The sequence below is a fragment of the Equus caballus genome, chromosome 3 (assembly GCF_041296265.1).
Source record: "Equus caballus isolate H_3958 breed thoroughbred chromosome 3, TB-T2T, whole genome shotgun sequence".
Taxonomy (NCBI): domain Eukaryota; kingdom Metazoa; phylum Chordata; class Mammalia; order Perissodactyla; family Equidae; genus Equus; species Equus caballus.
Genome location: NC_091686.1, coordinates 17746919 through 17771863, shown reverse-complemented (window position 1 = coordinate 17771863; position 24945 = coordinate 17746919). Strand labels below are relative to the sequence as shown.

Below are 24945 nucleotides of genomic sequence, written 5' to 3'. Positions count from 1 at the left end.
TAATCAGGACAGGTCTTCTGAGCCAAGTTCAGGACCTGGCACTTTGTTCTGATCCTAAGGGGAGTGGGCAGCCACTGAGGCATTTTAAACAAGGGAGCAAGCAGTCAGGTGTGCACTTAGAAAGCTTGCTCCAGAGCAGAGGAAATGCAACAGCAGGAGGGGAAGTGTTATAAGTAGTGAGGTCATTCTAGGTAAAACAGGCTAGGCAGTTGTGGGAGGAAGGGGAGAAGGATCAGGCCAAGCAGGGGCCAAGTTTCTGGCTTGGGTGACTGCAAGAGGGGTGGACGGTTACTAAGGTGGGATGGACAAGAGAGGGAGTAGCCTTGGGGAAGAGGACATGTTATATGTAACGTGCTGAGAGACATCCAGGTGGAGAAGTCCAGGAGATAGGTCTGTGGGAACTGGGCCGAAGAGAGGTGTGTTGTGTATGGTGGGGAGGTGTGGAGATGGCCCAGGGAAGTGGGCTGAGAACTGCCATGACGGGCTGTTTCCTCTGCTCCTTCAAAGTCCTTCCTACAGTATTGTTGCCTTCCCTTTTAGTGGCTCAGGCCGTGCTTGGAGGGGCCTTCTTGGGTCCTGCCTGTGAGCCCCAAGTTGGTCTGTCAAGCATACTCTTCAGAGTGGACACGCATCAAAGGCTTGCCCAAAAAGCTTCTCTCAATTTACAGTTTTACAAAGATTTCCAGTCCCAAGCTGGGTTATTATCAGCCCTATTTGAACCACTCTTGGTTCAACATTAGAATTTGGAAAGTTCCTTGGAGTTCTGAAATTTAGGATTTGGCTTGCAGTGATTCCAGGGCAATGAAGAGAGGAGAGCCAGGACAGGCCCTGCCAGCCCAGGGTGCCACTTCCGAGAAGCAGGAAGCAGCAGCTGCTGGAAGGTTGGGATGACTGACTGCAGTAGTCTGTCACCAGACGTCCCCCTCCCTGCTTGGTCTCTGAAGTGGCTTAAGGAGAGCCCCCTCCCCACATTATTTTCACAGAAAGCCCTGCCCCTGAGCAGCCTCTGCCTGAGGCCAGTGAGGTGGACAGCACAGGGGTTATCCTCAAAGTGACCCACCCTCCTGTGGTGGGCAACGATGGCTCCTGCATGTTCTTTGAGGACAGCATCATCTACACCACACAGATGGACAACCTCAGGCACACGCCACCCACAGCCAGTCCCCAGCCCCAAGGTAAGGCTCTGGAGCCATGCCTGGCCTGCACTTCCTTGTGAAGATGCCTGAGCCCCTACCCAAGGTACTTGAGGGAGACAGTCTCCCTTGGGATCCCTACACCTCTCTCCTTACTCCAGAGTAACTCTGACGCCCTAGCTGCAGGCAGATGTGGCCACATTCACTCTCTCCTTCACAGGGGTGACTTTCTTGAGTTTCCCTCTGTCCTGGGAAGAGATGTTTTATGCACAGAAATGTCACCGCTTCCTGACAGACATCATCTTGGATTCCATCAGGCAAAAGGACCCCAAAGCCATCACAGCCAAGGTGGTCTCCCTGGCCAACCGGCTGTGGGTATGTGATAGGCCTAAGGCCTTGTTCCTTCTCTACCTGTCCTCTTGCCCTCCCCCCACCCCAATAAGTGGTGCAAGGTAAGAGGAACCAAGCTAAGAAGGGGGATGAGGGAAATAGGTCAGGGGCAGAAAGGGCAGGTAAGAAGGGCAGGGACAGGAAGACAAGGCAGCAGCATCTGGACCAACCCCTGGCCAAGAGGCAGTTTGGAGTGATAATGCCCCCCGAGCTCTGCGGCTCCTGCAGGTCCAGTGAAGCCCCTGCTTTGCATCCCACTCTGAGGGGCTCAGAGCAAATGTGTGTCAGCCAGCTGCCCCCAGACCTGCCTGACCGTGAGCTCTTCTGGCAGACCCTGCAAATCAGCCCCAAGCAGTTTGTGGTGGATTTGCTGGCCGTCACCGGCTTCAAGGATGACCGGCACACCCAGGAACACCTGTACAGCTGGGTAGAGGTGAGGGCCACTTGCACTCCACTGGGAATGGTGACCCTGTGGATGTGTCAGATGGACACTGTCTTGCTGCACCTGCATGAGGGCCAGGCCAGTACTGCCCAGAAGGCGAGGCAACCAGCTAGACCTCTGGTCCCTGGTCCTGGGGAGGGAGAAACGATGGCTGAAATTAACCAGTCCAGAGTGGTCAAAAAAGCATTCAGGCGACTGGTTTTTGTAATTTTCCTCCAATGATACCAATTTTGCCTTCATCACTGACAACCCTGGCCACACTCGGGGAAGCATTATAATATGAGCCCAACCTTTTGGGGTGCTGAAATCAGAGAAACTATTGGCAGTCAGACCTTCTTAATGGCTGATACCAACTTCACCTGCTTAGCCATGATGTGACCACTTTTGTACATTCCCCTCATATTTAAGCTGCTTTAAAACATTCTTTACAAAGAAAAAGAAAATGTCCTATAAGGGCAAAGGAACGACCCAGGTTTTTTGATTCCTTAAAATAATTTTAGGGCTCAAAGTTTTTATTTTAACATTGTAGGTAAAAAAGATTTATCTAATTTCCCATTAGTCTGATATTTCTGTAATCAAGGGCATTATTACAACACCTTTTACCATAAACACACTAGTACCCAATTACTATTAGGCCTCTGACCTAATATTGATTGGAAAGGTGAAGTCAGCATCTGCGGCTAGAAGGTGGAAGACCAGTGGCAGGAATCATACATTTTTGACCCTCTGGTTATTCTCTTCACTCCCTGGTAGCCACCCCTAGCCACAGCCCTGTGAGATGCCTTTGGGCAGAACTGAGCCCAAGAGCATCAGGTTCCCAACAACTGGCCTTGCCCTGCCCCTACACCCACCCAGATGAGAGGACCCCGCCCACACACAGCCAGAGTGGGCAACTGGCCAGCACGTCAGAGATAAGACCAGCCTTTCCTTCCAGCTCACACTGCCTTTTGCCAGGAAATATGGTCGCTGCGTGGACCTGCTCATCCAGAGGGGCCTGTCTAGATCTGTCTCTTACTCTATCCTGGGAAAGTACTTACAAGATGGCTAGGGTGCCCAGCGACGCTGCCCCCACATACCCTCAACTGCCAAAGTTCATTTTAACTGGGGATGTCCCCAGAACACATGTGCCCATCCAAGGGTGCATATCAGTCTATTTTTTATTATAAACAAATAAAGAGTAAATCACGAGCCAAGGGCCTGGACTCCCTCTCTGAGATGCCAAAGACCTAACAACCATTGACATAATTTTAGACAACAACTGTAATTGAAAGCTATTCAAAAAGCATTGAGTAAATATAACCAAACTGACCCAGGAAAGAAGGGGCTGGGCCTGGGGAGCTAGAGCAGGCAAGAATAAGGGTCCAATAAGGGTGGGCCTCTCCCTAAGTTTGGGGAACTTGGCTTTGAAACCTGGGGGTAGGAAGCAGCTGCTGGGAAGTCACCTGTGTTTCTCCTCTGGGGTGGGGCAGCCCAGTCACTGCCAGAGCCACTTGGTGCCCCACCAGCCAAGAGCATGGAAACAAACACACACCATCTGCTTACCCTAATCCTAACCCAAAACTGGGGTAAGGAGCTGGAGAGGGGAACGGAAGAAGGGGACACAGGGCCAGGAGCCCAGGATCAGGGTGCTCATTCAGGCTCTGCAGCCAGGGCCTCTGGAGAAGCCCCTCCTGGTCTGCCAATGGGCACAGACCTCAGAAAGGGGAGTCAATAGGGCTGTGCATGTGGGCTGGAGGTGGCCCAAGTACCAGCCATGCCCTCGTCACAGCAGATCCTGAGAGGAGGTGATGTTCCTTGGATCTAGAGACTGCTGGATCCACTGTCCACCTTCAAGCCTGGGCTCAGACCTATGGTGCCAAGTTGGGCATGAGTGTTTATTTCCCCAGCTTGGGGTCCAGGTGGGGTCTCTGGGGAATGGCTCTGGCCCAAGGCCCCCACCTAAAGGAAAGGCAGCCATAGGCCCAGGCTGGGCTGAGGAGGGGCTGGCAGGTATACGGCAAAATGGCACTCACATAAGACAAGTCTTCCAGGCCCCTGCCCAGGGCCTGCCCTGACACACAGCTGCTGTCAGAGCCACTGGAGCCACTGGCTGATGGGCACTGGGACGAGACCTCTGAGTCCTCAGGAGCTAGGGAGGGAGACTGAGTGAGCTGTCAGCAGGGCAGGCCCAGAACTCAAGCTCTGCCCTCCTAGCTCTGGCTAAGCCCAGACCTACTCAAAGATGGCTGGCTGCTCAGTTCTGCTTCAGCCTCCAGCGCTGCTTCCTCTGGGAAGCTGGTGGGATACAGGGGCCAGCGGAGGCCCAGAAGAGCTGGGTCTCTGTACAGGTGCAGATTGAGGGACCCCAGTACAGAGCAAGAGGCAGGGTCTCCAGGAAGGGAGCTTGAGGCTCCCAGGTAGGGGCTGTCATAGTCAAACGGGGCCACAGCAATGGAGGCCCGAGAGCGAACTGCATAAGAGAGAGGGTCAGGTTGAGACAGGTCAGAGCCCACCTGGGCCAATGTCCCGAGGGGAGTGCAGGCCAGAGCTGACAGAGGTCCATGTTGCCTCCTGCAGCTCTCCTCACCCCCGACCCCTGTAGCCTGCCTGCTACCTCGGCACTTCAGGACGTAGTTGATGGTGCGGTCGCTGATAGCTTCCTTGCTGGGGGCGATGTCTCGGAAGGCCTTGCTCCCCACACCCATGGACACCATCTCAGCCATGCGTACCTCTGGAGTGGAGAGAGAGCATAGATGGGGTCCCTCTGGACATCAGCCTGACCCTCGGGCCTCTATCTATCCCTCCTGTACACCCACCACCCAGCAGATTAACTCTCCTGCGCACTGAGCCTTTGTGGTGCCAGGCTCTCTCCTTGCAACAATCCCGTGGGCAGGTGTCATAATTCCCCTTTTAAAGATGAGACCTCTGATAGTCAAAGAAGTTAATACTGTGTCCACAGTCAGATACAGTGACAGCAGGACTGCCTGACTTTGAAGTTCTTTCCTCTTCACTGGCTGCTGCCAATCCTTGTCCCTGCTCCCAAGCATTTCCAGGTCTCTAGGCCCCCTCTGGGACAATCTAAGCTCTCCAGGGAGGAGAGTGTGGGTTGAAGTAGGGGGCAGGGACCCACCCTTGTTGTGGACGGCCTGCCTCCAGAGCAGGCGAGAGATGTCAGCTGTCCAGGCCTGCTTGGTGGCCAGGCTGGCAGCTTGCAGCACAAAGGTGTCTCTGGCCTTGCGACGGCGGAACCAGATCTCAAAGCGCAGGTTGCTATCCCCACAGCATTCAGTGAGGCCAAGGTCTGCCATCTGTGTTGTTGGGAGAAGGGCTTGGTGAGGCACTGGGGGAGCAGGATGCACAGGGCAGGGTCAGGTGGGCCTACCTTGAAGGAGCGTTTGTAGGCAAATGTGTCAATGCCTGTAGGTCCTCGGCGAGGCTTGCTGAAGAGCAGCAGCTCTTCAAAGAGGAAAACGCGGCGCAGGGACTTGTGGCGCCCAGTACGCACTGTGAACTCATCCTGTCGCACCAGTTGCCCCTGTTCCTTGAGGTTAACCTGCCAATTTGGGGCCCGGTGGGTGCCCAGCCTCGTCTGCCCCCTCCCTTCACACCCATTACAACAGCCCACCATAGCCTGAGATGACTTACATCACAGCCCTGGATGGCATCCATCGCTAGCAGGTCATTGCCATGTCGCAGCTGGAAGCGCACGAGGCTCTGGGCAGCCCGCAGGGCACTCAGCTCCTGTGTGGGCCCCCCACAGGCCCGCACCAGCTCCTGCAGCAGCAATGCATACTTGCTCATGCGCTGGATGGGCTTCAGCAGGTAGGAGGCCAAGTCCATTTGGTCCCCCAGCGCTTGCTGCTTGTCCTACCAGGTAGTGGGGAGACCATCAGGCGGCTTCAAGGTACTCCCTCCATCCCCACCTCCCCTTACAGACTCAGGCTCACCTACCTTGAAGAAGGTGTGACCATAGCTGGTCATCAGGGCATCAGAGCGAGGTTTATTCTTGCTGTAGAGAGCATACATCCCAAACTGCACCCTCTGCAAAGACACATGGCTCAGCTGGGGTGCCAAAGGGCCAGCTCCCAAAGTTTGCCCCCGCCTCCTAGGGCCAGACCACTCTCAGCTTGAGAAGACCAAAAGGTCAACAGACAGTTCCTAGGGAGGCCTCCCCCTGCAGATCCAATTTACCCTGTTTTGAATGAGGGGTGATCTGGCAAGAACAGCACTGTGCAGAGTGGGGCTTGCCCACAGGCCCTCTGGGGATGAAGTCCTGCATCTGGCTCTGCTCCTCCCACAGCTCTGAGAGCATCCCTCTGGTCTCACCTCACCTCACCTCAAACTGCTCCTTCTCTTGCTCACCATACTCAGCTACATTGACCTGACTCTTCCTTGACCACTGGGCCTCTTTCCTGCCCCAGGGCTTTGCACTGCATCTGGATGGAATGCTCTGAGACTCTAGCCCCTCCCTCTGGCCTCAGCTCAAATGTCAGCTCCTCAAAGAGGCCTTGCTAACTGCTCTTGCTAAAGGGGGTACCCCTGCTCCCCACCCCCGTGGCTAACTCACAATCATCCGTCCATCCCGACTATGTTTCTCCTAGCCCCAACTAGAATCTGGAGTTACTTTTTTCACTTTTATGTCTCCTCTACTAAACTAGGAGCACCCTGAGGGGCAGGGACCTTGTAGGTGTCACTTACAGCTGTACCAAGCACAGGGCCTGGCACCAAGCCTGTGCAAAATAGTTCTTTGTTGAGTGTGGCAAAACTCACACTTGTTCAGCTGGGGGCCATGTGGCCTGTGGGGCTTACGTGGCGCAGGAAGGCATAGGCCACCCTGGGTGGGTGCCGTGTGCAGGCTTCCAGCTCACGCAGGAAGAAGTGGCAGTGGAAGTCCCGCAGCTTCTCCAGGTTGCCAAAGAGGTGGGCATGCTGGCCACGGAGGCCCTGGGGCACATCAGGGCGATCCAGCTCAGGGAAGTAGTTCTCTATGGTGTAGTCAAGGGCACGGACATATTCCCGCTCTGTCGCCACCATCTCTGCCAGCACCAGCTGGAGCCTACCAGGTAGTGAAGTCAGGACCAAAGACATCTGCTCTGCCCTGACACTGCCCTCCCTGCCCTGCCCACTGCCTGCACCTGTTGGGGCTCCTGGGGTCAGAGCTGCCTGGTGGAGGCATGGTAGTGGGGGATGACCGGGGCTGGGCACCATCTCCAGCCTCTGGTCCATGGCAGGCAGCCACAATGGCCGCATGGTGGCAGTGGTGGGCAGGCTCTCTGAGACTCTGCCCCAGATTCCGATCAAGGCTGTATGCCTTCCTCAGGGGAGGTACAGAAGGGACCTGGCTGACAGACAGGCTAGCTGTGCTGCCCGTCGGTGGTGGCTTCAGTGCAGCCTCTAGCTTCCGGTCCAGGGCCAGCCAGGTGTCCTGGCACCGTGCCCAGGCCCAGCGGCATTCCTGGCGGATGCCTTCAGACCCCAGCCCTGTGGCCAGAGCCCACATCTTTCGGAAGTGGGCAGGAGGCAAGTCAGGGTGCTTGGTCCAATGCAACTGCAGCCGTTCCAGCACGACCCCCGGGCGCTCCTGCTCCAGCTCTGCCAACACTCGCTGCCCCTCCTCAGCCCATGTCGAGGCCTGCAACACCAAGGCCACACAGGCACTGAAAGAGAATCCCACCGAGACCGCCAAGCCTTCTCCTCTGCCCACTGTCCATCCCCACAGGATGTTGGCCCCAGGCCACATCCCTAGTGGTTAGATTTGGGGGTCAGACTGAAGACAAGGAGAGAGATGCAGCAGAACATCCAGGAAGAGCTCAGGCTGTGGTGGAGCTGGGCAGCCATCCTCTGGCCCCACTGACCACCTGGAGCCAGGGATGCGACCCCTCACCAACCTGCTTGAAGAACTGCAATAGCTTCTCGGCATCTGCCAGCTGCTGCCGCCGCTGGGCCAAAGCCCTAGAAAATTCAGTCAGCTGGGTTTGCAGGGCCAGAAAGTGGGCTCCAGGGGGGCCCAGTTCAGCTGCCTCCCAGCCAGCCAATGGCTGCAGAAACTTCTCCCCTCGCCTGACCTGCTCCTGGAGACAGAGACTAGGCTCAGCCGGCCCCACGCCTGGTAGTCAAGCCCCCAAGCCCAGGTCTTTTCCATGGACATCTACACGTCAAGTGTCTCCTATGATTAAAGACCTTCCCTCCCACTCACTCCCTTCTCTCTCTGCGCCCCTCTCCACAGCCAAACTTCCTGGAGGAACTCTCTGTCCTCACTATCGCCACTTTTTCACCTCATCAGCTCACTCCAACCCCACTTCTGCCCCCCATCCCCTGCACTTCTCAGGCCTCTTCTGACTACTGCTCAGTAACATCCGTTCGTCTGCCAGCTGCCCTGCCCCATCCCCACTCTCCTGATTTTCCTGGTCTTGCTCTGGTGGCTCCTCCTTTTGCTCTGTCCCTCACCTAGGCCGTTAAATGCTGGGACTCCTGAGGACACTCCACTCTCTCTCCCCAGGCAATCTTGTGTCACCACACTTCAAACGTTGCCCACACACCTACATCTCCCAAGTGACCCTCTGTAGCCAGATCTCCCCTCTGAGCTCCAGACCCAAACCCCAAGGGTCTTTCTCTCATTTCCTCGTGGTCATCTGCAAAGCACAAAGACTGGATACATGAAAGCCCTTCCCCAAGAAAGTCCTTGTCTCCTGGTCCCTCTCTCAGGGAACAGCACCCATTCATCCTTATAACCTCTCTCTCTTCTCCCCTCTCTTATGTATCCACCATCAAATCAATTTCTCAACTCCATCTCCTCTGCCACCATCCTGGTCAGAGCAAGTATCATTCCCATCGAGACCATTACCACTGCCCCTTCAATGGACTCTCCACATCCATCTTCCAAGTCACTGTCTTCCCACACATTAGGGTTATCTTCCTAGAACACTGATCTGATTATGTGACTTTCCTGCTTAAATTTTATACTGCTACAGGGCCCAGCAATCTGGCTACTGACCACTTTTTCACCCTTGTTTTACCTCACCTCACCCCACTCTCCCTCCCTCTTATGCTCTGCATTTCAACCTCACTGTCCTTCTTATGCTTCCTCAGGCAAGTAATGCTCCTTCTTACCACAGGATCTTTGCACATGCTATTTGCTCCCTGAGCCTCGAATATCTCTTATCCCCAATTCTCTTCTGCCTGGCTAACCCCCACCTATGCTTCAGCTCTCAACTCAAAGTCACTATCTTGGGGCCAGCCTGGTGGTGCAGCGGTTAAGTGCGCACGTTCCACTTTGGCAGCCCAGGGTTCACTGGTTCGGATCCCGGGTATGGATATGGTACCGCTCATCAAGCCATGCTGTGGCAGGCATCCCACGTATAAAGTAGAGGAAGATGGGCATGGATGTTAGCTCAGGGCCAGTCTTCCTCAGCAAAAAAAAAAAAAAAAAAAAGAGGAGGATTGGCAGATGTTAGCTCAGGGCTGAGCTTCCTCAAAAGAAAAAAAAAAAGTCACTATCTCAAGAAAGCTTGCCCAACATCCCTCTGGGACAGGTCTTTAATAGACACCCAGGTAGAAACACCTGTATTGCTTTTCTTCAGAGTTTTTGCCTTAGTTTACAAACACACATATATTACTTTGAATCTTTGACTACAACTGTTCTTTTCTGCTGGACTGTAAATTCCAAGAGAGCAAAAGATAGATTTGCCTTCACTCACCCTGCATTTCTAGTCCCTGGCAAAGTGCCCCAATGCCTACGGAATAAAGAAGTGACCAAACCCACCTGAGCAACCCGGTCCAGCTCCCGAAAAGGGCCTTGAGCCTGGAGCAGCATGTCCAGTGAGGGCTCCCTTGGCTTCTCAAGTGCTGGCCAGCCCACCTGCTGTAGCCACACTTCAATCTGGAGGGACACAAGCAGGGAAAGGAGAGCTGCTGTGGAGAAGGGGTCATGCTTGAGATTAGGGGTGGGGCCCATCTGGGCAGACAGTTCCCACCTGGTGCAACCCTCCCTCCTGAGCCTCCAGCGTCTGGACCAACTCCAGTGCCTGTACTCGGCGGTTACTCTGCAGGGTCAGTTGGTGTAGCAGTCCATCCACGCGGCCATACAGCTCATCAACCTTGTCCACCGCTGGCCTAGTGCAGGGTACATGGTCTTAGGGCCCCTGCCAGTTGCCTTTCTCCACTCCACCCTGTCCTGGGACCACAATCCTGGCTGGTTCTGAGCCAGCCAGCTGAGCTCTTAGCATGGGAAATAGCAGGCTAGGACAAGATCTGGGAGCTGGACTTGTAACTACCTGTAGTCTGGGCTCAGGGTCACCTCTGGGACCTCCTGCTTCAGCCACGCCAGCTCAAATCCCCCCTGGCACTGTAGCCATGCCAGCTGTGGCGAGTCTAGCACATGCTGCATCAGGACTCGTGCCTGCTGTAGCAGCCGACCGACTTCCTGTGATCAAGGGCAACAGGCAGTGGAGGTGGGCATGGGAGAAAAGGAGTGAGACAGGAAGCATTTGGGGAGGTGTTGGGAGAGGACACTCACCCCAGACTCCATGGGCTGAGGCACAGCCTTCATGCTCTCAATGGCCTCCTGGAGCAGGGCACAAACCACTTGGCAGCTCTGCAGTAGGGCTTCCAGACGCTGCAAGTAGGGTCAGGCATGACCAGAGCAGTGCACAGTGTTGGTCCCAGGTATCCTGGATTCCAAGCCACTGCAGCCAGCTTTGCACTGCCAAGCCAGCCCAGGAGAGGCTCCTCTGCTGGCCAGGTACCCACCCTACGCCCCACCTAGTGCACTGACCATCCGGAAGTCCAGCCAGGCCTGGTGGCAGTAAGGCAGGCCTCCTCCCAGTGAAGTGGGCAGTCCCGTGGTAGAGATGTGGGTCAGCAGGCTCTGATGAGAAGGCAGCTGCTCTAGCTGCAGGAAAAGAAGATGTCATGACCCAGGCCTGGTGGGGACGTGCCCCACTTCCACCCCTGGCCAATATGGCTCAGTACCTGCAGTCCTGAAGGCACTTCCTCAGGCATCTTTCCCACTAGGAGCACCTGGTGCACGGACCCTGGGGCTGCTTCCTGCAAGGAATCTGAGCTCAGCCCTGTCCCCAACCCCACACAAAAGGAATGGGGGAAGGGGTTTACAACCCTATACTCACTTGCAGTTGGTTGAGCCCCCAGAAGAGGGAAGAGCTCGGGGGACAAATTTGGGCATCCACTAGCACAGTCAGTCCCAGGGCCTGTACTTCGGGCCTAAAGGGGCAGGCTTTGGTTCAGTATCTAATTCCCAGGCCCTGCCATCTCCTGGCTCACACCTGTCCCCCAACCTCCTGCCCCCAACCTGGGGATGCTTCGCAGGTAGAGCAGGAGGCGGACGAGTTCATGGCTGCTGCACCTGGGGTGAAGCCAGGCTGGGCTATGGGCACACAGAACCAGCACTGCCCGACCTTCTACATCCCGAGTCCCTGTGGGGAGAGGGCCGTGAACAACCCCCCAGTCAAGTCACCCCGCCTCCACCACCTCTAGTCTCTCCTGCTACCTGGCAGGGCAGCCATGCCACTGGCCAGCAGCTCCCAGGCGAGGTCTTGGGCCAGAAGGTAGTCAGTGGGCTTAGAGAGGCCGGATCCACTGGGGTCTTGGGAAGGGAAATGGCTTGGGTCTGCATTGGGCCACCTATGCAGAGACCCCTCCTCGGACCTTGACTTCAGCCTGAGCAGGGTCAGAGCCCTCCCCAAGTCTTGGCACCCACCTCCAGGCACCCCCCACTCCCTTCCAAGACTTCCCAGCCCAGTCTCCCTTACCTGGCTCCAGCAGCTCTGATGATGTCTCAGATAGAGAGTCTCCAAGGTCCACAGGGTCGCCTTCCAAACCCCTTGGGCCTAAGCCAACTGGCATTACTCTGCCTGTAACTGGGTCCCCTGCCAACCCTCCCCCTTGGCTGGTACTCTTGCCCTGTGCCAGGCTGAGTTGGGAGGACATCGGGCATAGAAGGGTCTCCACTCCAGAGGAGGCTGGTTCCTCTGACTTGACTGAGGAACCTCCTAACGTGCTCTTCTGGCCATCCCCCCACCCACTGGCAGCCATCTGTCCTGGGGGTGACTGGAGTTCCCCAGGCAGGGGGCTACCCTGTAGCCCTTCACCCTGGGCTGCCCCTGCTGGTGGTCTTGGAGGATTGGGGTCCTTAACCTGCATCTGGGGAGCAGGTTCCTCTTCATCCCAGGCATCCCTGAAACTGCATACAGCAAACCTCCAATCGGTAGCATGACCTTGGGAGTCTGGGGACTCACCCCCATCCTCGGAGGATCCTTCCATCACCCTCTCCTTAAGGTTGGGCCGGCTCAGGGCAAGTGGGAGAGGGGCGGGGGCCTCAGTGTGAACTGAGGCCTCAGCTCTTCCAGAAAATGGGCTGAAGACGGTCGGGTAGGACTCGGCGGGCAATGCAGGCAGGACACACTAAGCTATAGGAGGTGCCAGTCTTGGTGCCCGGGCACAGGAGGCGCAGATGCTGCCGCAGTTCAGGCCTGAGCAGAGAGGAGAACAGCAAGGGTCTCTCTTCTGCCTAGGCCGCCCCGACCCGCGCTCCTATGGGCCTCTGCCGGGTGGGCCCCACGCCAGGACCACACTCACCGCCACGCTTTGCGGGCCTACGCTGGTGGGAGGCTCACGGTGGGGACATGCCGCTGCCTCATGCTCGCGCTCAGGCCTGCCCAGCCGGGCCTCGGGTTGGCCCCGAGGACTCGCGCACCCCGCTTCACCCGCCCGCCCCACTAACGTCCCCAGGGCGCGCTGCGGCGATCCGCGAGGCCGGCGACGCCACGCACGCGGAGCCCTCGAACGCAGCGCACCGCCGCCCCGACGGCGGACACAGAGCGCCGCTCGGCGTCCAAGGGCGCCGCCTCCTGGCCGCGTGGGAGGGAAGGCAGGGCGGCAGAGGACGCGGCGCTGTGCCGCCCCCTGGGGGCCGGAGGACGGAGCCACAGCCCACCCGGCCAGCCCCGACGGCAGCCGCCCTGCGCCTAGAGGCGCGGGTCCTCGCAGCGCCCCCTGTCCGCCGCCGCCTCCTCCCCGCGGGTCGGAACGGCTCGACTCCACCCCCTTCCCCCCCACACCCCACGGGCCCCGCTGACTTTGACTCGGCTCCTCAGTCCGCCGGTAGGGGCAGCAACCAACGGCCGGTCCGCCGTGCCCACTCCCCCGGCCTGCCGAAGGGCGCCAGAAGCGATGGCCCGCTAGGGAAGGCGCTGTGGGTGCGCGAGGGTGAGTAAGGCCGTGGGTCCTCCCGGGGGCTGGGGGAAGGGGCTTGCCAGGGCTTCTGCTCTTGAATGCACGCAGTACCGGGGGGGGGGGGGGGGGGGGGGGTGGCCCTGCCCTGCCTTGCCCTGCTCTGCCCTGCCCTGCCCTGCCCAGCCCAGCCTCCCTCAGCAAAACAAAGAACACTCATTCCTCTCAGCCAGGAGGAGAAAAATGTGAGCCCAGGGGCCCAGGAGGCCCCTAAAAAGAGAGACTCGCTAAGCCCGGCCCAGCGGCTTGGGACTGCTGGAAGCCGGTAGGGGTATCTTCATGGACGATGGGAGGGAGGGCCCCTCTATTGCAGTCCCCATCTTCCTTCCAGTCCCCAGGGCCAGGCACCAAGAGACAAGTTGTGTGATCCCATTTTGGGATGGGGGCGCTGCTGACTGGGCTGGAGGGAAGGAGGGAGCAGGGAGGCCTCGGGGGTGGGAGCTGACCCAGGCCTGCCAGAATCTGCCCCTCCACCAGGGCCAGAACCTCCACTCCCTTGCGTTCCTGGCACCTGTTTCACTTACAGTATGGGAGAAGCCCCTCCACAGCCCCACACCACCTCCCCACAAAGCTTAGCCAGGGAGGCTGGGTCTGATGTGGGGTTCCTGGAGCCTGAGAGACACTAATCCAGGCCTGCTCTTCCACTTACCTGTTGGGCGAGCTCTGGTCATTCAGTTCTCTTTGAGCCTCACCTTACTCACCTGTAAAAAAAAAAAAAAAAGAAAAGTCATTCCTTTCTCCTGGGATTGCCATGAGGACAAGGGAAGACTTCATATGTCAAACGTCCACTTGCTGCCAGCACTTGGGCTGTGTTCGTGCCCTGCCCTTCATTTCACCCTCAGTCAGGGCATCCTGAACTGGTGAAAGGCACTTGGATAGTTGGCTTGTGAGATCTCTCCCAGCTCTGAAGTGTGAGGTGGTCCCTTTGGGGTGTGTAGGCCTGACCTGACACTCCCCAAAATTCTTGGGAAGGTTGTAAAAAGGTAGGCTGTGCGGCCAGAAGAAGGCACTGTGCCCCACAACATGCTCAGGCCCTTGGTTCCTGGTGGGGAGGGGGCAGTGGGTGTAATGGCTTCCCTGGCTCTAAGGCAGGCACCTCCTTCATGAGCCCAGGGATGCGGCGGGAGGAGGGAACCTGAGCATCAGAAGTAGTTGTGGTGGGAACAGCAGCAATCCCAGTTGCCACGTCAGCACCCAGAGTCCAGACTCTCAGACCAGCTACTGAGGAGCCTTCTTTATGAGCTGATGTGGAGAGGAGCTTTGGAGTTGTCCTGCTCCATCCCCAACCCCCAGCCAGCCCTCTCTTCCTACCCTCCTCTAGCTTCAGTGAGCATCGGAACCAACCTTGGCTCCCTCCCCAGCTGTCCCAGGGCCGCCCCACTGAGTCACTGCCTCCTGCCCCCTCCCTCTCCTTCTGCTGCCCACTGTCTGCCCACCCCCACCTACCAGCCAGGCTCCCTCGGAGCCCTAAGACCTGGGGGGACCTGCTGGCAGGCACACATACCCTCCAATGCCAGCAGCAAATGAGAGGCTTCAAGCCACAGGCCATAGCTGACCCCAGCACCCCTGGGCACAGGCAGGCAGACAGATTGAGGGGCAGGGCCAGGCCTTGGTTTATTCACTCCACATAGAATGTGCATTGTAAGCTTCATGAAAACAGAGACTGTGTGTTGTCCACTTATGTACTCCCAGCACCCAGCACAGGGCCTGGCACAGAATAAATGCTTAGGGATGCCTGAGACTGTTCACACTACCCTTGCCTCCTGAGGCTCCCCATCCCTGAGCCAGATGTAAACCAGAGTCACAAATGGAGACAGATTCAGAGGCTCAGTCTGAAAGGGACACAGAAAAAGCAGAGATCTGCAGGATACACAGCCCCAGGATGGCAAAGATACAGATTGAAATGGGGACAGACTGAGACCTAGTGGGGAACACTGGAGGCTGGGCCTGGAGCCAGCCTGGGCCGCTGACCACAGCAGGCTCTATGGGCTGAGCTTGCAAAACTGAGCAGTGACTCATGGGGCCCATCTCTGTGGCTGTCCTGGCAGTAAAATCTACTCACAGCAGCCTTTTCCACTGAGATCATAAAATGGGGATGGGCCTCCCTTTCCCACCCCTTCCCCAGCCCTCCCCCAGTCTCCCGTTCTTTGCCAACATGAATCAATCAAAAATAAAATGGGGGCTCTGTACCACAGTGGGCCTAATGATAAGAGACCCATAGTCATTGGCCTTATTCCACCTCAAACCTTGCATACCCTCTTTAGTACTGTCCCAGACAGTGAGGGTGATGAATCCCCCAAACCTTCCAGACCACTCTCAACTTTGGCCTAAATAAACTCCAGACACCTTAGTGTGGCATTTGAGGCCATCCAGAGGCATCACAGCCTTTCTGTTCAGCTCCCAAACTGGCCTAGAAAATTCATCTGATTACAAGTCTTGTCTCAGACTGTCTCCTCTGTCTGGAATGCCTATGCCCATCTTCCCAGGTCAAAATCCTTCCTCCTTCAAGGCCTGGATGCAGTTCAGGTGTCACTGAAGGCCGTTTCTGCCATCCTGCCCAGTCAGGTGGTGACCCATGGATGAGCTGTTGACTTGCTTGTTCTCCTGCATCCCAGGTGCCTGCCTCCCGCGGCTGTGCTCACCTGCTTTCTTTTCCAGTCTGCTCACCTCTGACCAACCCTATCTGCCTGGCAGTCCCACCCACTTCTTAGTTACCCAGCTCCAGTCCCATGAGCCCCTCTCCACCCCCTCCCCCACACCATCAGTTGCCTGTTTGTGTGGATTTGATTTCTACAACCTTTCAAATCTAGTAATTCTTGAAGGATGTGGTCTGTGGGCCACCTCCCTCTGGGGGAGCTGATTAAGATTACAGATTTCTGGGCCCACATAGACCTGAGTCAGAACCTTTTGGGTAGGCCCAGGTATCTACATGTTTGACAAGCTCCCCAGTGATTCTGACACTAAAATCTAAGAATGGCAGCCAGCCCTCTCCAAGACCAGCCCCTTCACATCCCTGGGCGCTGGAGCAGCCTCCCAACAGGTCTTCCATCTCTAGCCTTTCCTTCTCCCAATCCATCCTCCACCTGGGGTTTCTCACATCCTCCATGTGGCACCAGCTACAGTTGAGCTCCCTAAAGCACATCACTGCCCACTCTCCCCAGATCACAATTCTCTTGGGCTGCCTCTCTGCCGCACCCACAATTCACCAGGGTCACTCCACTCAGGCCTTTGTGTCCCTGGCTGATCTTTCTGAGCACATCACTCACTGCTCCTTGCCTTTCTATATGTTTGTTCTAGGCATCTTCTGTTTATGCTGCGCTTTCTACCTGGAATGCACCCACCCAACTTTGCCCGTGTTGTCTGAGCCCCTACACACACACACACACACTCACACACTCACATGCATGGTGACTTCTCCCAAAGCCTTCCCAGATCTGCTCAAGGCCCCACAGCACTTGCTGTGCCCTTTGCCTTGTAGTATAAGACCAAAATTGACAAATATTTATGATCCCTTACTGTGGGTCAGGCTCTGTACTAGAGTCTTCTCATTTTATCATGTAATCCTGACAGCAACATTATGAAATAAGTATGATTGTTATCCCATTTTAGAGATGAAGACACTGAAGCTCAAAGAGAGTGTGTAACATGCCTAAAGTGTCATTCTGGTAAGTGACAACTGGGACTGTTAACTACTAGGCCTTATCACTACCAACTGTAAACAACTTAAGGGCAAAGCCTAAGTCACTCTTCCTCCTCTTCACACTCTCTGCATGTGCATAACATTGAAACAGTAGATGTTTGTTGACCAGATTTTTAACCTTTGCAGTGTGTCAAGTCTTTCAGACCTATAGAGACAGAAAGTAGGTTAGTGATTACCTAGAGCTAGGCAGGGGATGAGGAGTGACTGCTAATGGGTCCAGGGTTTCTTTAGGGGATGATGAAAATGTTCTAAACTTAGATTGTGGTGAGGGTTGCAGAACTCTGTGAATATATTAAAAACCAGTGAACTGTACATTTTAAACGGGCCAATTTTATGGTTAAATTTTATGGTATGTATGTGATATCTCAATAAAGAAAGATATATTTTTAAAAAGTCCTTCAGACACAGTGGGAATCAAATCTGGGACTGCTATTATCAGGGATTTCTATCCCTAGATGTTTCCGGACCCCATGTTACCTGATTTGTGTCATAAACACTCAGGGTAACCAGCTCCCTTGAGATTGTCCTCACACCCGCCATGTGCAAAACACTTTGGTTCATGTGTCCTACACCTGCCTCCAGGTTTTCAAGGAAGGACATCCGGTCCCGATGTGTAGTAGCTGCATCTTTGGGCAACATTGCATGTGACTTCTGGGGTCTCTTTCCCTGCTGGCCTTCCCCATTTTGTGGACTCCCAGTTCTGTGACGCTGTGCCCCTGGACTGTCACTGCAGGCCCCCTGTGAGGGAACTATATTGGGAAGGTATGGGTGAGGAGGAAGGGCCAGAGGGCCTAACAGTCCTTCCCAGGATCCCCCCTCCATTCTCTATCCATAAAGCCCTGGGGCAGGCAGTTGGAACTTTCCATTTCCCTCACCAGATGTCCCTGTTGCCTCCCCAAAAAACCTCCAGACACATGGACACAGGACACTCATCCATCCAAGAGATGTTTAATGTATCTTAGGTACAAGGTACAAAACACAGGTGCACCTGCTAACCCCAGGAAAGTCACCTGCCACCCAGTCAGCCCCCTTACCACTGCAGCCAGGCATCCCAGCTCCCAGAGCAGTGGAGCAGTGGCCCTAGGATACCTGGTTCCTTCCCTGTTTGGGGAATGTCAAAGTGGTAACATGGGAGCCCAGAGGCCACTGTCTCCTTCCTCAGAAAACCCAGACCCAAGGATCTGAAAGACAAGACCCAGACTTGCACTCAGAGCAGCAGAGCCCGAGTGACCCTGGCTAAGAAGCAACCCTGATCTGAAGCTTGGCCCAGTCCTGCAGCCTTGGTCCTGGAAAAGAAGGAACTATCCCCCCAATAACTGTCAGGAAAGGGAAGGAGATAAAGCAAGTGTAGACAGATTCCTACTGCCCTAAAAAAAACTGGCTATGGATAGCTGACCCAACAGGGTAGCAAAGCCCAAGGTTGAGGCCTGCTCACCTCCTACCCCAATCCCTCTGAGAACCAGCCCCTTGAGGAGCCTCATTGCACTGTCCTTGAGCTGGTGCTGGGGAGGATGTGGAGGGCAGGAAAAGCCAGCATCAGCTGAGGAATGATGTCTTAGCTTTGGGGGCAAGAACAGCTGCCTAGTGACCCCAGGAGGCCCCACTGGGAAAGGGGCATCAGCTACCCAAGTCTCTAGGACTAGCCCCTAGAAGCTCTGGACTGGGTCTTGAGCCAGGGTGACGGCCTTACTGAAAGGGAAGGTGGCAGGAGTTAGGAAAAGGGTCCCTCTGAGGACCAGCCCAGGAGACCCTCGGACCCACCCCAAGGGAGCCCAGTTGCTACTTCAGTCCAGGCCCCTCTGACCCCATGTCAGGTTGAGTGGGCTCCTCTGCCCATTGCTCAGGGAACACTTCCCACAGGGGCTCCGGCCTCCTGCTCCTCCCCAAGTCCCTGGGCTACAGCCGGCCACCTCTGTTGAACTGGATACACCAGTGGGAATTGGCGGTGCCTGGGCTAAGATGGGTGTGGTCCTCATGTCCCATGAGGGGCTGCAGCTCCTGCTGCCGGGGGATGTCAGCGCTGCTCTCACTGCGAGAACGGCCAGCCTTGGCCAGGCTGGGGGGAAAGGCAAAGCTAGGGTGTGGAACGGAAGGCAGGTCGAGAGGGGCCTGGGGCTCTTCAGCAGCCAGTGGGTGGGGAGGCAGGCGGTTCATAGTCGGGGCCTGAGTACAAGGCGGGGAGGCCAGGCTCTCCAGGGACGAGATGCTCTGGTTCCAGCCTGTCTGCATATCCACGGGCACAATCTTGGTGGTTTCTGAGGACACGTAGACTGCCAGGTCCCCCTGCCCACTCTTCCAGGGTAGCTCCTTCTCTGCACAGGTTGGGGAGGGGGGGATGACGCGTGGACTTGGGCACACCTCAAGGCTCCCTGAGGACAAGAGAGTACACACGTGCTCGTTACCAACACAGTGGAATCCTTCTTGAACTTAAGCACACGTTCATAAATAAATTCATTCCACAGTTGCCATATTACATTCCTTTGTGCAATTATTTGATGAACACCCTGCCGAGGAGAAGCGCCACAACTGGTTTTGCTCCCTGTTGTATCCCCAGCACCTAGCACAGGGCTAGGCACACAGTAGTTGCTCAAGAAATATCTATTGAACAGTTGAAAATAACGAAAGCAAATGTGAGGCAGGAAAAACCCCATCTGCGATCAGCCCTCACCTGACTTGACTTGCAGCACCAGTCTCGGAAACCACATCCTGCCAAGCCCCATCCCAGGGTGATACGGCAGTGGGGTGAGGAAGATCTCGAGGCTCCACGCCAAAGGCTTTGCTGCTGGGCACCTTGCCCAAGCACCCACCACAGCCCTTTGGTGGGACAGAGCCCGGGAGCATGAGCTCATGCAAACCTAATAGCAGGCTAAAGCTGTGCCGCAAAGGGGATGCCACAGCACAGAGGACATGAGCCGAAAATCCCCATACTGCTGGCAGCCAGGATGGAAGGCTCAGCCGCTGCATGACAGGAAGTCTGAGGTCCTGAAAGAGGAAACCTAGGAAGGAGAAGCCCTCTGGCCACCTACCACTCCCTGCTCTCCAAAGTCTAGCACAACGCCTTGCATAGTCTAGGTGCTCAGTGTGTATCTGCTCGTTGATAAAGTCCTGAGCAGTCCAATAAACGTGACTGAGTACATTATGAAATGTATGGATGCTGCGATGGGAAGTAAAACTACCTCTCTTGAAAGACCTGGAATATTAAACTTTAACTACTACAACAAAAACTAAAATAACAAGAAACTTCAGTGTTCACCTTTAGAGCATGCTAGGGAACTAATTCATTAGTCTGAAAACTGCTAAGTAAAAGGTGAAAGTCCAGCATTTATCCATTCTTTCCTGTATGAACTGTAGCTCTAAGTAACTAGTTGATGAGGGGAAGTTCTTTTTATAGAAGAATTCTTCCTAATAAATGCAGACAAAAAATTGATGTAAAAATCACCATTGTGCAACCCCTGATGAAATGCTGGATCTGGCAGAGATCATCAATGGCTGCGAGGACCATTTGAGGGAAAGTTGTTGGGGAACCTGATAATGAATGCATCAGGCTAACAACATCTGAACCCAGGGGTCAATGTTAACCTCACAAAAGAGAGACAAACAGATGGTATGTGCTTCCTGATTTGACACAACAGGAAGTACACCATCACCATCTATGAAGTATTCTTACCAAGAAGTTAAACTGAAATCTGATCTAGATTTAATAACCTGTTTAAAGGTAATATAAGGGACAGAGAAACATTAAGTGACACTTTGGGAATGCAGTCAGCAAAATCTAGACAAGGAAGGACAAGGTTATTTCAATAAATACATTGCAAGGAAAAAAAGCAGGAGGCGGGGACCACGGACAAGTTGGAACAGGTACTTTGTTGTGGGGGCTGTCATGTGCAATGTTTAGCAGCATCCTGGCCTCTACTCGTTCAGTGCAACTGCACCCCTCCAGTTGTGGCAACCGAAAATGTCTCCAGACATTGCCACATGTCCCCTGGGGCACAAAATCACTCCACCACCCCCTTGAGAACCACTGCTCCTATAGGTTAAAAGAGACATCAACCAAATGCCATATGTGGGCCTTGTCTGGATTTTGTATCTGTGTGTGTGAAGAAGATTGGCTCTGAGCTAACATCTGTTGGCAACCTTCCCCTTTTTGCCTGAGGAAGCTTGTCACTGAGCTAACACCTGTGCCAGTCTTCCAATATTTTGTACATGGGATGCCGCCACAACGTGGCTTGATGAGCAGTTTGTAGGTCTGTGCCTTGGATCTGAGTGTGCAAACCTTGGGCCCCCAAAGCGGAGCATGTGAATTTAACCACTTCACCACTGGGCCAGCCCCTCTTTGTCTAGATTTTTATTTGAACAAACCTACTATATTAAAAAAAATTAAGACAATCAGGGAAATTTGAACACTGGTTATTTGATGACAAAGATTTTAAAAATGATAATGGTATTATGGCTATATTTCTTACCGAAGAATCCTTATCTTTTCGAGATACATGCTGAAGTACTTAATTGATAAAGTGATATGATATCTGAGATTTGCTCCAAAAGAACCCAGTGAAGAGAGAGGCATAGATAAGGGTATAGATGAAATAAGATTGGTTAGGAGAAGGTGATTATTGAAGCTAAGTAATGGTGGGGAGTTTATTTTACTATTCCGTCTACTACATATTTTGAAATTTTCTATAATAAAACATTTTAAAAAGACACCTGAGGGTGCCTGAGCCAACTAGCAGTGATATTTAGCATTATGAGTGAGTTAGGTCTCCACATATGGAAACATATATATACTGCTTTTTATCCACAGTAATGCCACTTTGATGACTCCTTACCCAGGTCAAGTTGCCACCCTCACCAGGGGCTCTACCTGGGCAGCTGTGCTAAGCACGGGTTGCAACAGACCCTGGTGTTAGGTTTGCTTGTCACCTCATTTTCCTCGCCAGACTGTAAAGGGAGGCAGCGAGGCAGTGAAAAGGCTGTGGGCTTTGGAGTCAGGTGGGTCAGATTCAAATTCTGGTTCTGCTGTGGGATGCTGGATAAGTCCTAAGTCCCTATGCTGTATGAGCTCACTCTCCCTATCTTGGTGGTTGTGAGGGTTGAATCAGATCATGTATGTCAGGTGTCTGATATAAAGGAATGCTCAGTAAATGCTGGTTGGTGAATAAATTAGTGAACAGGAAAAGGGAGTTGTCTGGAGTAGAGGCCATGAGTGAAGCGAGAAGAAGCCAACTGCACAGCTCCAGCTTGCTCCAGAGGGGAGGGAAGCTGGGAGGAAGCCATTACCTGAGACCTTGCCCTCTTGAAGAACCTCACTGGTGGCGCGGGCCACAAAGATGATCCCCTCGTCGTCCTCCTTCTCTGTCTCTGAACTGTCACTCTCCTCCTCTTCCTCAGACTCCACGGTTAAGATCACAGCAGCTGGACAGGGACAAGAACTGAGTGGGGGTGGCTAGCCCAGCAGCTGCCCTAAGCCAGCTCCCTGTCCACCCAGGCAGAGCCCGTGGTTGGCAGAGGCACCTGCTTGCTTCTCTGGCCATTTCAGCACTGGCCTAGGGAGTTGGGGGCTTGAGAGGAAGGGAAGTGAGACTCAGAGCCCAAGGAGGCAACCAGGGAAAGCAGAATCCTCAGAGGAAGCCATGAGGGAAGTCACGCTTTCCAGATCCCCCATTCTCTTCTCAGCCCCAGATCCCATCATCAACTGAAAACACAAGCGTTTGGAGAGCTGGAAGGCCCATCAACGTTTAGCTCATCCAAACTCCTGGTTTGCAGACGGGACACCAGTCCCCAGGGTCCACCCTCCTTCAAGGCCAAGACCAAGCTTCCCCTTCTCCATGACACCTTCCCCAAGTCCTCAGAGCTTATAACCTGCAGTTAGCTATCAGATGCCTCCTGTCACAAACTGTCTAATAACTACTTAGAACATGTCCAGCTTTGAAATCAAGTGTGCCCATCTAGTCCCTGAGGGGAAGAGCCCCAGCTCACAGCACTGAATGCAGCACAGAGGAGGTCCTTCGGGACTCTGGCTGGTGGGCCCCACCCTGCCCTCCCCCTCCCATCCTCTACCCTACCCCCACTCCCTGCTTGCCTGTGTCCTGAAAGCCCGGGTCTCGAGGAGGTTTCCCATTTGTAGTCTCAGTGTTAGCCACGCTATCCTTCTGAAGACCAAAAGAAAAACCCTAAGCCTCTGGCCCTGGCTCCAAACTCCAACCCTGTCATCTGGTAGGGTCAACAGGAGGACAAGTCTTCATAATGTAGCAGGGGAGACAATCTGTGTCAATCCCAATGGTTACTATCCCTTGGCCCCTCAGGAAAGTGTGGAGTCAGTAACCCACACTGCAGCAAGGACTCTCACTCCATCAGCCTAGGCTGAATTAGGGGCTCATGGAATTGCACAGCAACCTTCGCCCCAAGTAATCTGCCTTTCTCCTGCTTGTTTCACCTCTGGTAGGAGGACCTGCTCTTTCCCAGCAGGTAACCACATGGTCAAGAGGCTGATCTCCCTCTAAAGGCCTCACCTTATACTTCTGGGGCTCCAGGAAGATGCAAGAGGGAACCCAACTGCTGCAGCCACCAAGGTCCTGAGGATTATCCAACTAAGGGTCCCCTTGGGCTGGATTCCAACACTTGGGGGCTCAAAACTGCATGCTGTCAGCCTCCAGCCCCAAACAGGAGTCCCAGAGAAAGCAAAGCACGTGCCTTCTTGCGGCCAGCCTTGCGGGGTCGTGGCTTGCTCTTGGTGAAGCAGATGTTGTGCTTGGTGGACTTGAAGGACTCCAGCCGCCGCTTCATGTTCTGCTGGAAGATCTCCTTGTCCTGCCGCTCCTGCGCATCCTCCGAGATGAAGTGGCGGCTGCAACTGGCTTTGTACTGGCAATGACAGCCCACCCTGCCATGAGACTGGTGCCTGCCTCCTACAGGAACCCCAGGCCACAGCCCCAACATGTTCACCATAGGCCCTGCCAGCCCAGTTTTTCCAGAACTAGCCATGGATTAAAAAAAAAAAAAATACCATAGGAACCCAGCCAAACACAGCGTATTCTCAGTTCACTGGGGAAAAACTTTATCCCAGAATTTATCCCCTCAAATCTGGCTTTCCCTATCTCCTACTGCCCTCTCCCAAATCTCCTCTGATTTGAAGTAACAAGGGGCAGGGGACTCTGTCTCTTGTCCCTTGGGACTACTATGAGATGATGGGAGACATTTCCTTCTTTGCACCTGCATTTATCTGAGCCTGGCCCACACACCTGGCCCACCTTCCCCCTTCTAGCTACTCAGGACTCTCTCCAGCTGGCCAATTCTAAACCACCATGACACCTCGGGGTGCACTTTAGACTTCCATAATCATGACACCTTGGACCCTCTTGGTCCCAACAACTACCTGTGCCTAGTTCAGGACCACCCCATCATCTGTCCCTTCCAACTTTCTCATAAAGACCAAGCCCGCTACACAGCTTAGACTGCCTCCCTCTCTGCCCTCGGCTAGTTGGCAGCCTTTTCATTATCTACTGCTAATCCCCCAAAGTTTACCAGCGTGTTGCAAGTCAGCTTGTCTGCACCACATCCCCAGTCTGGTTCCTTTCCTATACCTCATATTCCCTGCTTCCCTGAACCAGTTCTAAGAGCTCCCTTCAAGTCTCCCATCTGCCCTCCTCCACCTACTCACCCAGAGGTACTCCTCTCTCCTGGGTGAAGGGGTCCAGCTCCTTCACAGGGCTCATCACTCCCCAACCCAGGCCTCCTCTTTGCTCAGCACACTCCTTGCTGCCTCCATCAGTTCCCAGCTCCTCTTGTTTCTCCACTCTCCTGCATCTTCAATCCTTCCCTCGCCACTGGCCCCTTCCCCTCTGCTTTTAAGTATGCTCCCTCCCTTACCTCCTTGAAGAAAGCCATTCCATTGATGCCATTGTCACCCGTTTGCTACCAAACTCTTATACTTTGATCCTGACACTTTCCCTCATACCCATTACTTCCTTAAATATCAGAAATACAACTCCAGGGTCCGCAGCTCCACAGCGCTGCCTTCTTCGCGGTCACCAGTGCCATGGCCTCTGGTTAAGCAC

The 24945-nt window shown here is 54.6% G+C and overlaps 3 protein-coding genes and 1 long non-coding RNA gene across 14 annotated transcripts in view; 2 read left to right on the top strand and 2 right to left on the bottom strand.

Annotated features, from left to right (window-relative positions):
* The window catches only part of KCTD19 (potassium channel tetramerization domain containing 19), a 33769-nt gene extending 30616 nt beyond the window's left edge, over window positions 1-3153 (top strand). For all 3 annotated transcript variants that reach the window (XM_023638646.2, XM_070262986.1, XM_023638647.2), the window contains 4 exons: window positions 984-1175; window positions 1354-1508; window positions 1855-1956; window positions 2900-3153. In XM_023638646.2, the coding sequence (XP_023494414.1) occupies window positions 984-1175; window positions 1354-1508; window positions 1855-1956; window positions 2900-3013 (563 nt within the window). In that variant the 3' untranslated portion in view covers window positions 3014-3153. The remainder of the gene's footprint in view (window positions 1-983; window positions 1176-1353; window positions 1509-1854; window positions 1957-2899) is intronic.
* Window positions 3105-14464, bottom strand: PLEKHG4 (pleckstrin homology and RhoGEF domain containing G4). 7 transcript variants are annotated; one of them, XM_023638643.2, is made up of 23 exons: window positions 14288-14464; window positions 13841-13892; window positions 11712-12431; window positions 11450-11545; window positions 11252-11375; window positions 11070-11163; window positions 10915-10989; window positions 10718-10834; window positions 10460-10558; window positions 10218-10366; window positions 9918-10056; window positions 9707-9823; window positions 7833-8015; window positions 7080-7576; window positions 6754-7000; window positions 5896-5985; window positions 5590-5811; window positions 5327-5497; window positions 5075-5252; window positions 4559-4675; window positions 4181-4414; window positions 3978-4093; window positions 3105-3812 (listed from the first exon to the last, which is right to left on the bottom strand). In XM_023638643.2, the coding sequence occupies exons 3-23, from the start codon at window positions 12220-12222 to the stop codon at window positions 3807-3809; spliced, it is 3582 nt and encodes a 1193-aa protein (XP_023494411.1). In that variant the 5' UTR covers window positions 12223-12431; window positions 13841-13892; window positions 14288-14464; the 3' UTR covers window positions 3105-3806. The 7 variants fall into 7 exon arrangements, with proteins under 7 accessions (XP_023494411.1, XP_014593978.1, XP_070119086.1 ...); XM_014738492.3 differs by having other exon boundaries at window positions 14327-14436; XM_070262985.1 differs by lacking the exons at window positions 13841-13892; window positions 14288-14464 and adding an exon at window positions 13038-13238 and having other exon boundaries at window positions 11712-11789; window positions 12198-12431.
* Window positions 12743-23912, top strand: LOC111773012 (uncharacterized). The gene is made up of 3 exons (XR_011437353.1): window positions 12743-13167; window positions 16801-16856; window positions 23334-23912. It is a non-coding gene; the product is annotated as an uncharacterized lncRNA (long non-coding RNA).
* Window positions 17824-24945, bottom strand: part of SLC9A5 (solute carrier family 9 member A5) — a 30541-nt gene continuing 23419 nt past the window's right edge. For all 3 annotated transcript variants that reach the window (XM_023638649.2, XM_001497280.5, XM_023638652.2), the window contains 4 exons: window positions 23582-23752; window positions 22971-23040; window positions 22169-22303; window positions 17824-19260 (listed from right to left, as the gene is read on the bottom strand). In XM_023638649.2, coding sequence (XP_023494417.1) covers window positions 18788-19260; window positions 22169-22303; window positions 22971-23040; window positions 23582-23752 — 849 coding nt within the window. In that variant the 3' untranslated portion in view covers window positions 17824-18787. The remainder of the gene's footprint in view (window positions 19261-22168; window positions 22304-22970; window positions 23041-23581; window positions 23753-24945) is intronic.

Coding starts and splice junctions, on each gene's coding strand:
- PLEKHG4 (XM_023638643.2), bottom strand. CDS start 12,222: ATGGAAGGATCCTCCGAGGATGGGGGTGAGTCCCCAGACTCCCAAGGT. Junction 7,577..7,832: donor TATTGCAGTTCTTCAAGCAG/GTTGGTGAGGGG, acceptor TTGGTGTTGCAG/GCCTCGACATGGGCTGAGGA. Junction 5,986..6,753: donor CCTATGCCTTCCTGCGCCAC/GTAAGCCCCACA, acceptor GTGTCTTTGCAG/AGGGTGCAGTTTGGGATGTA.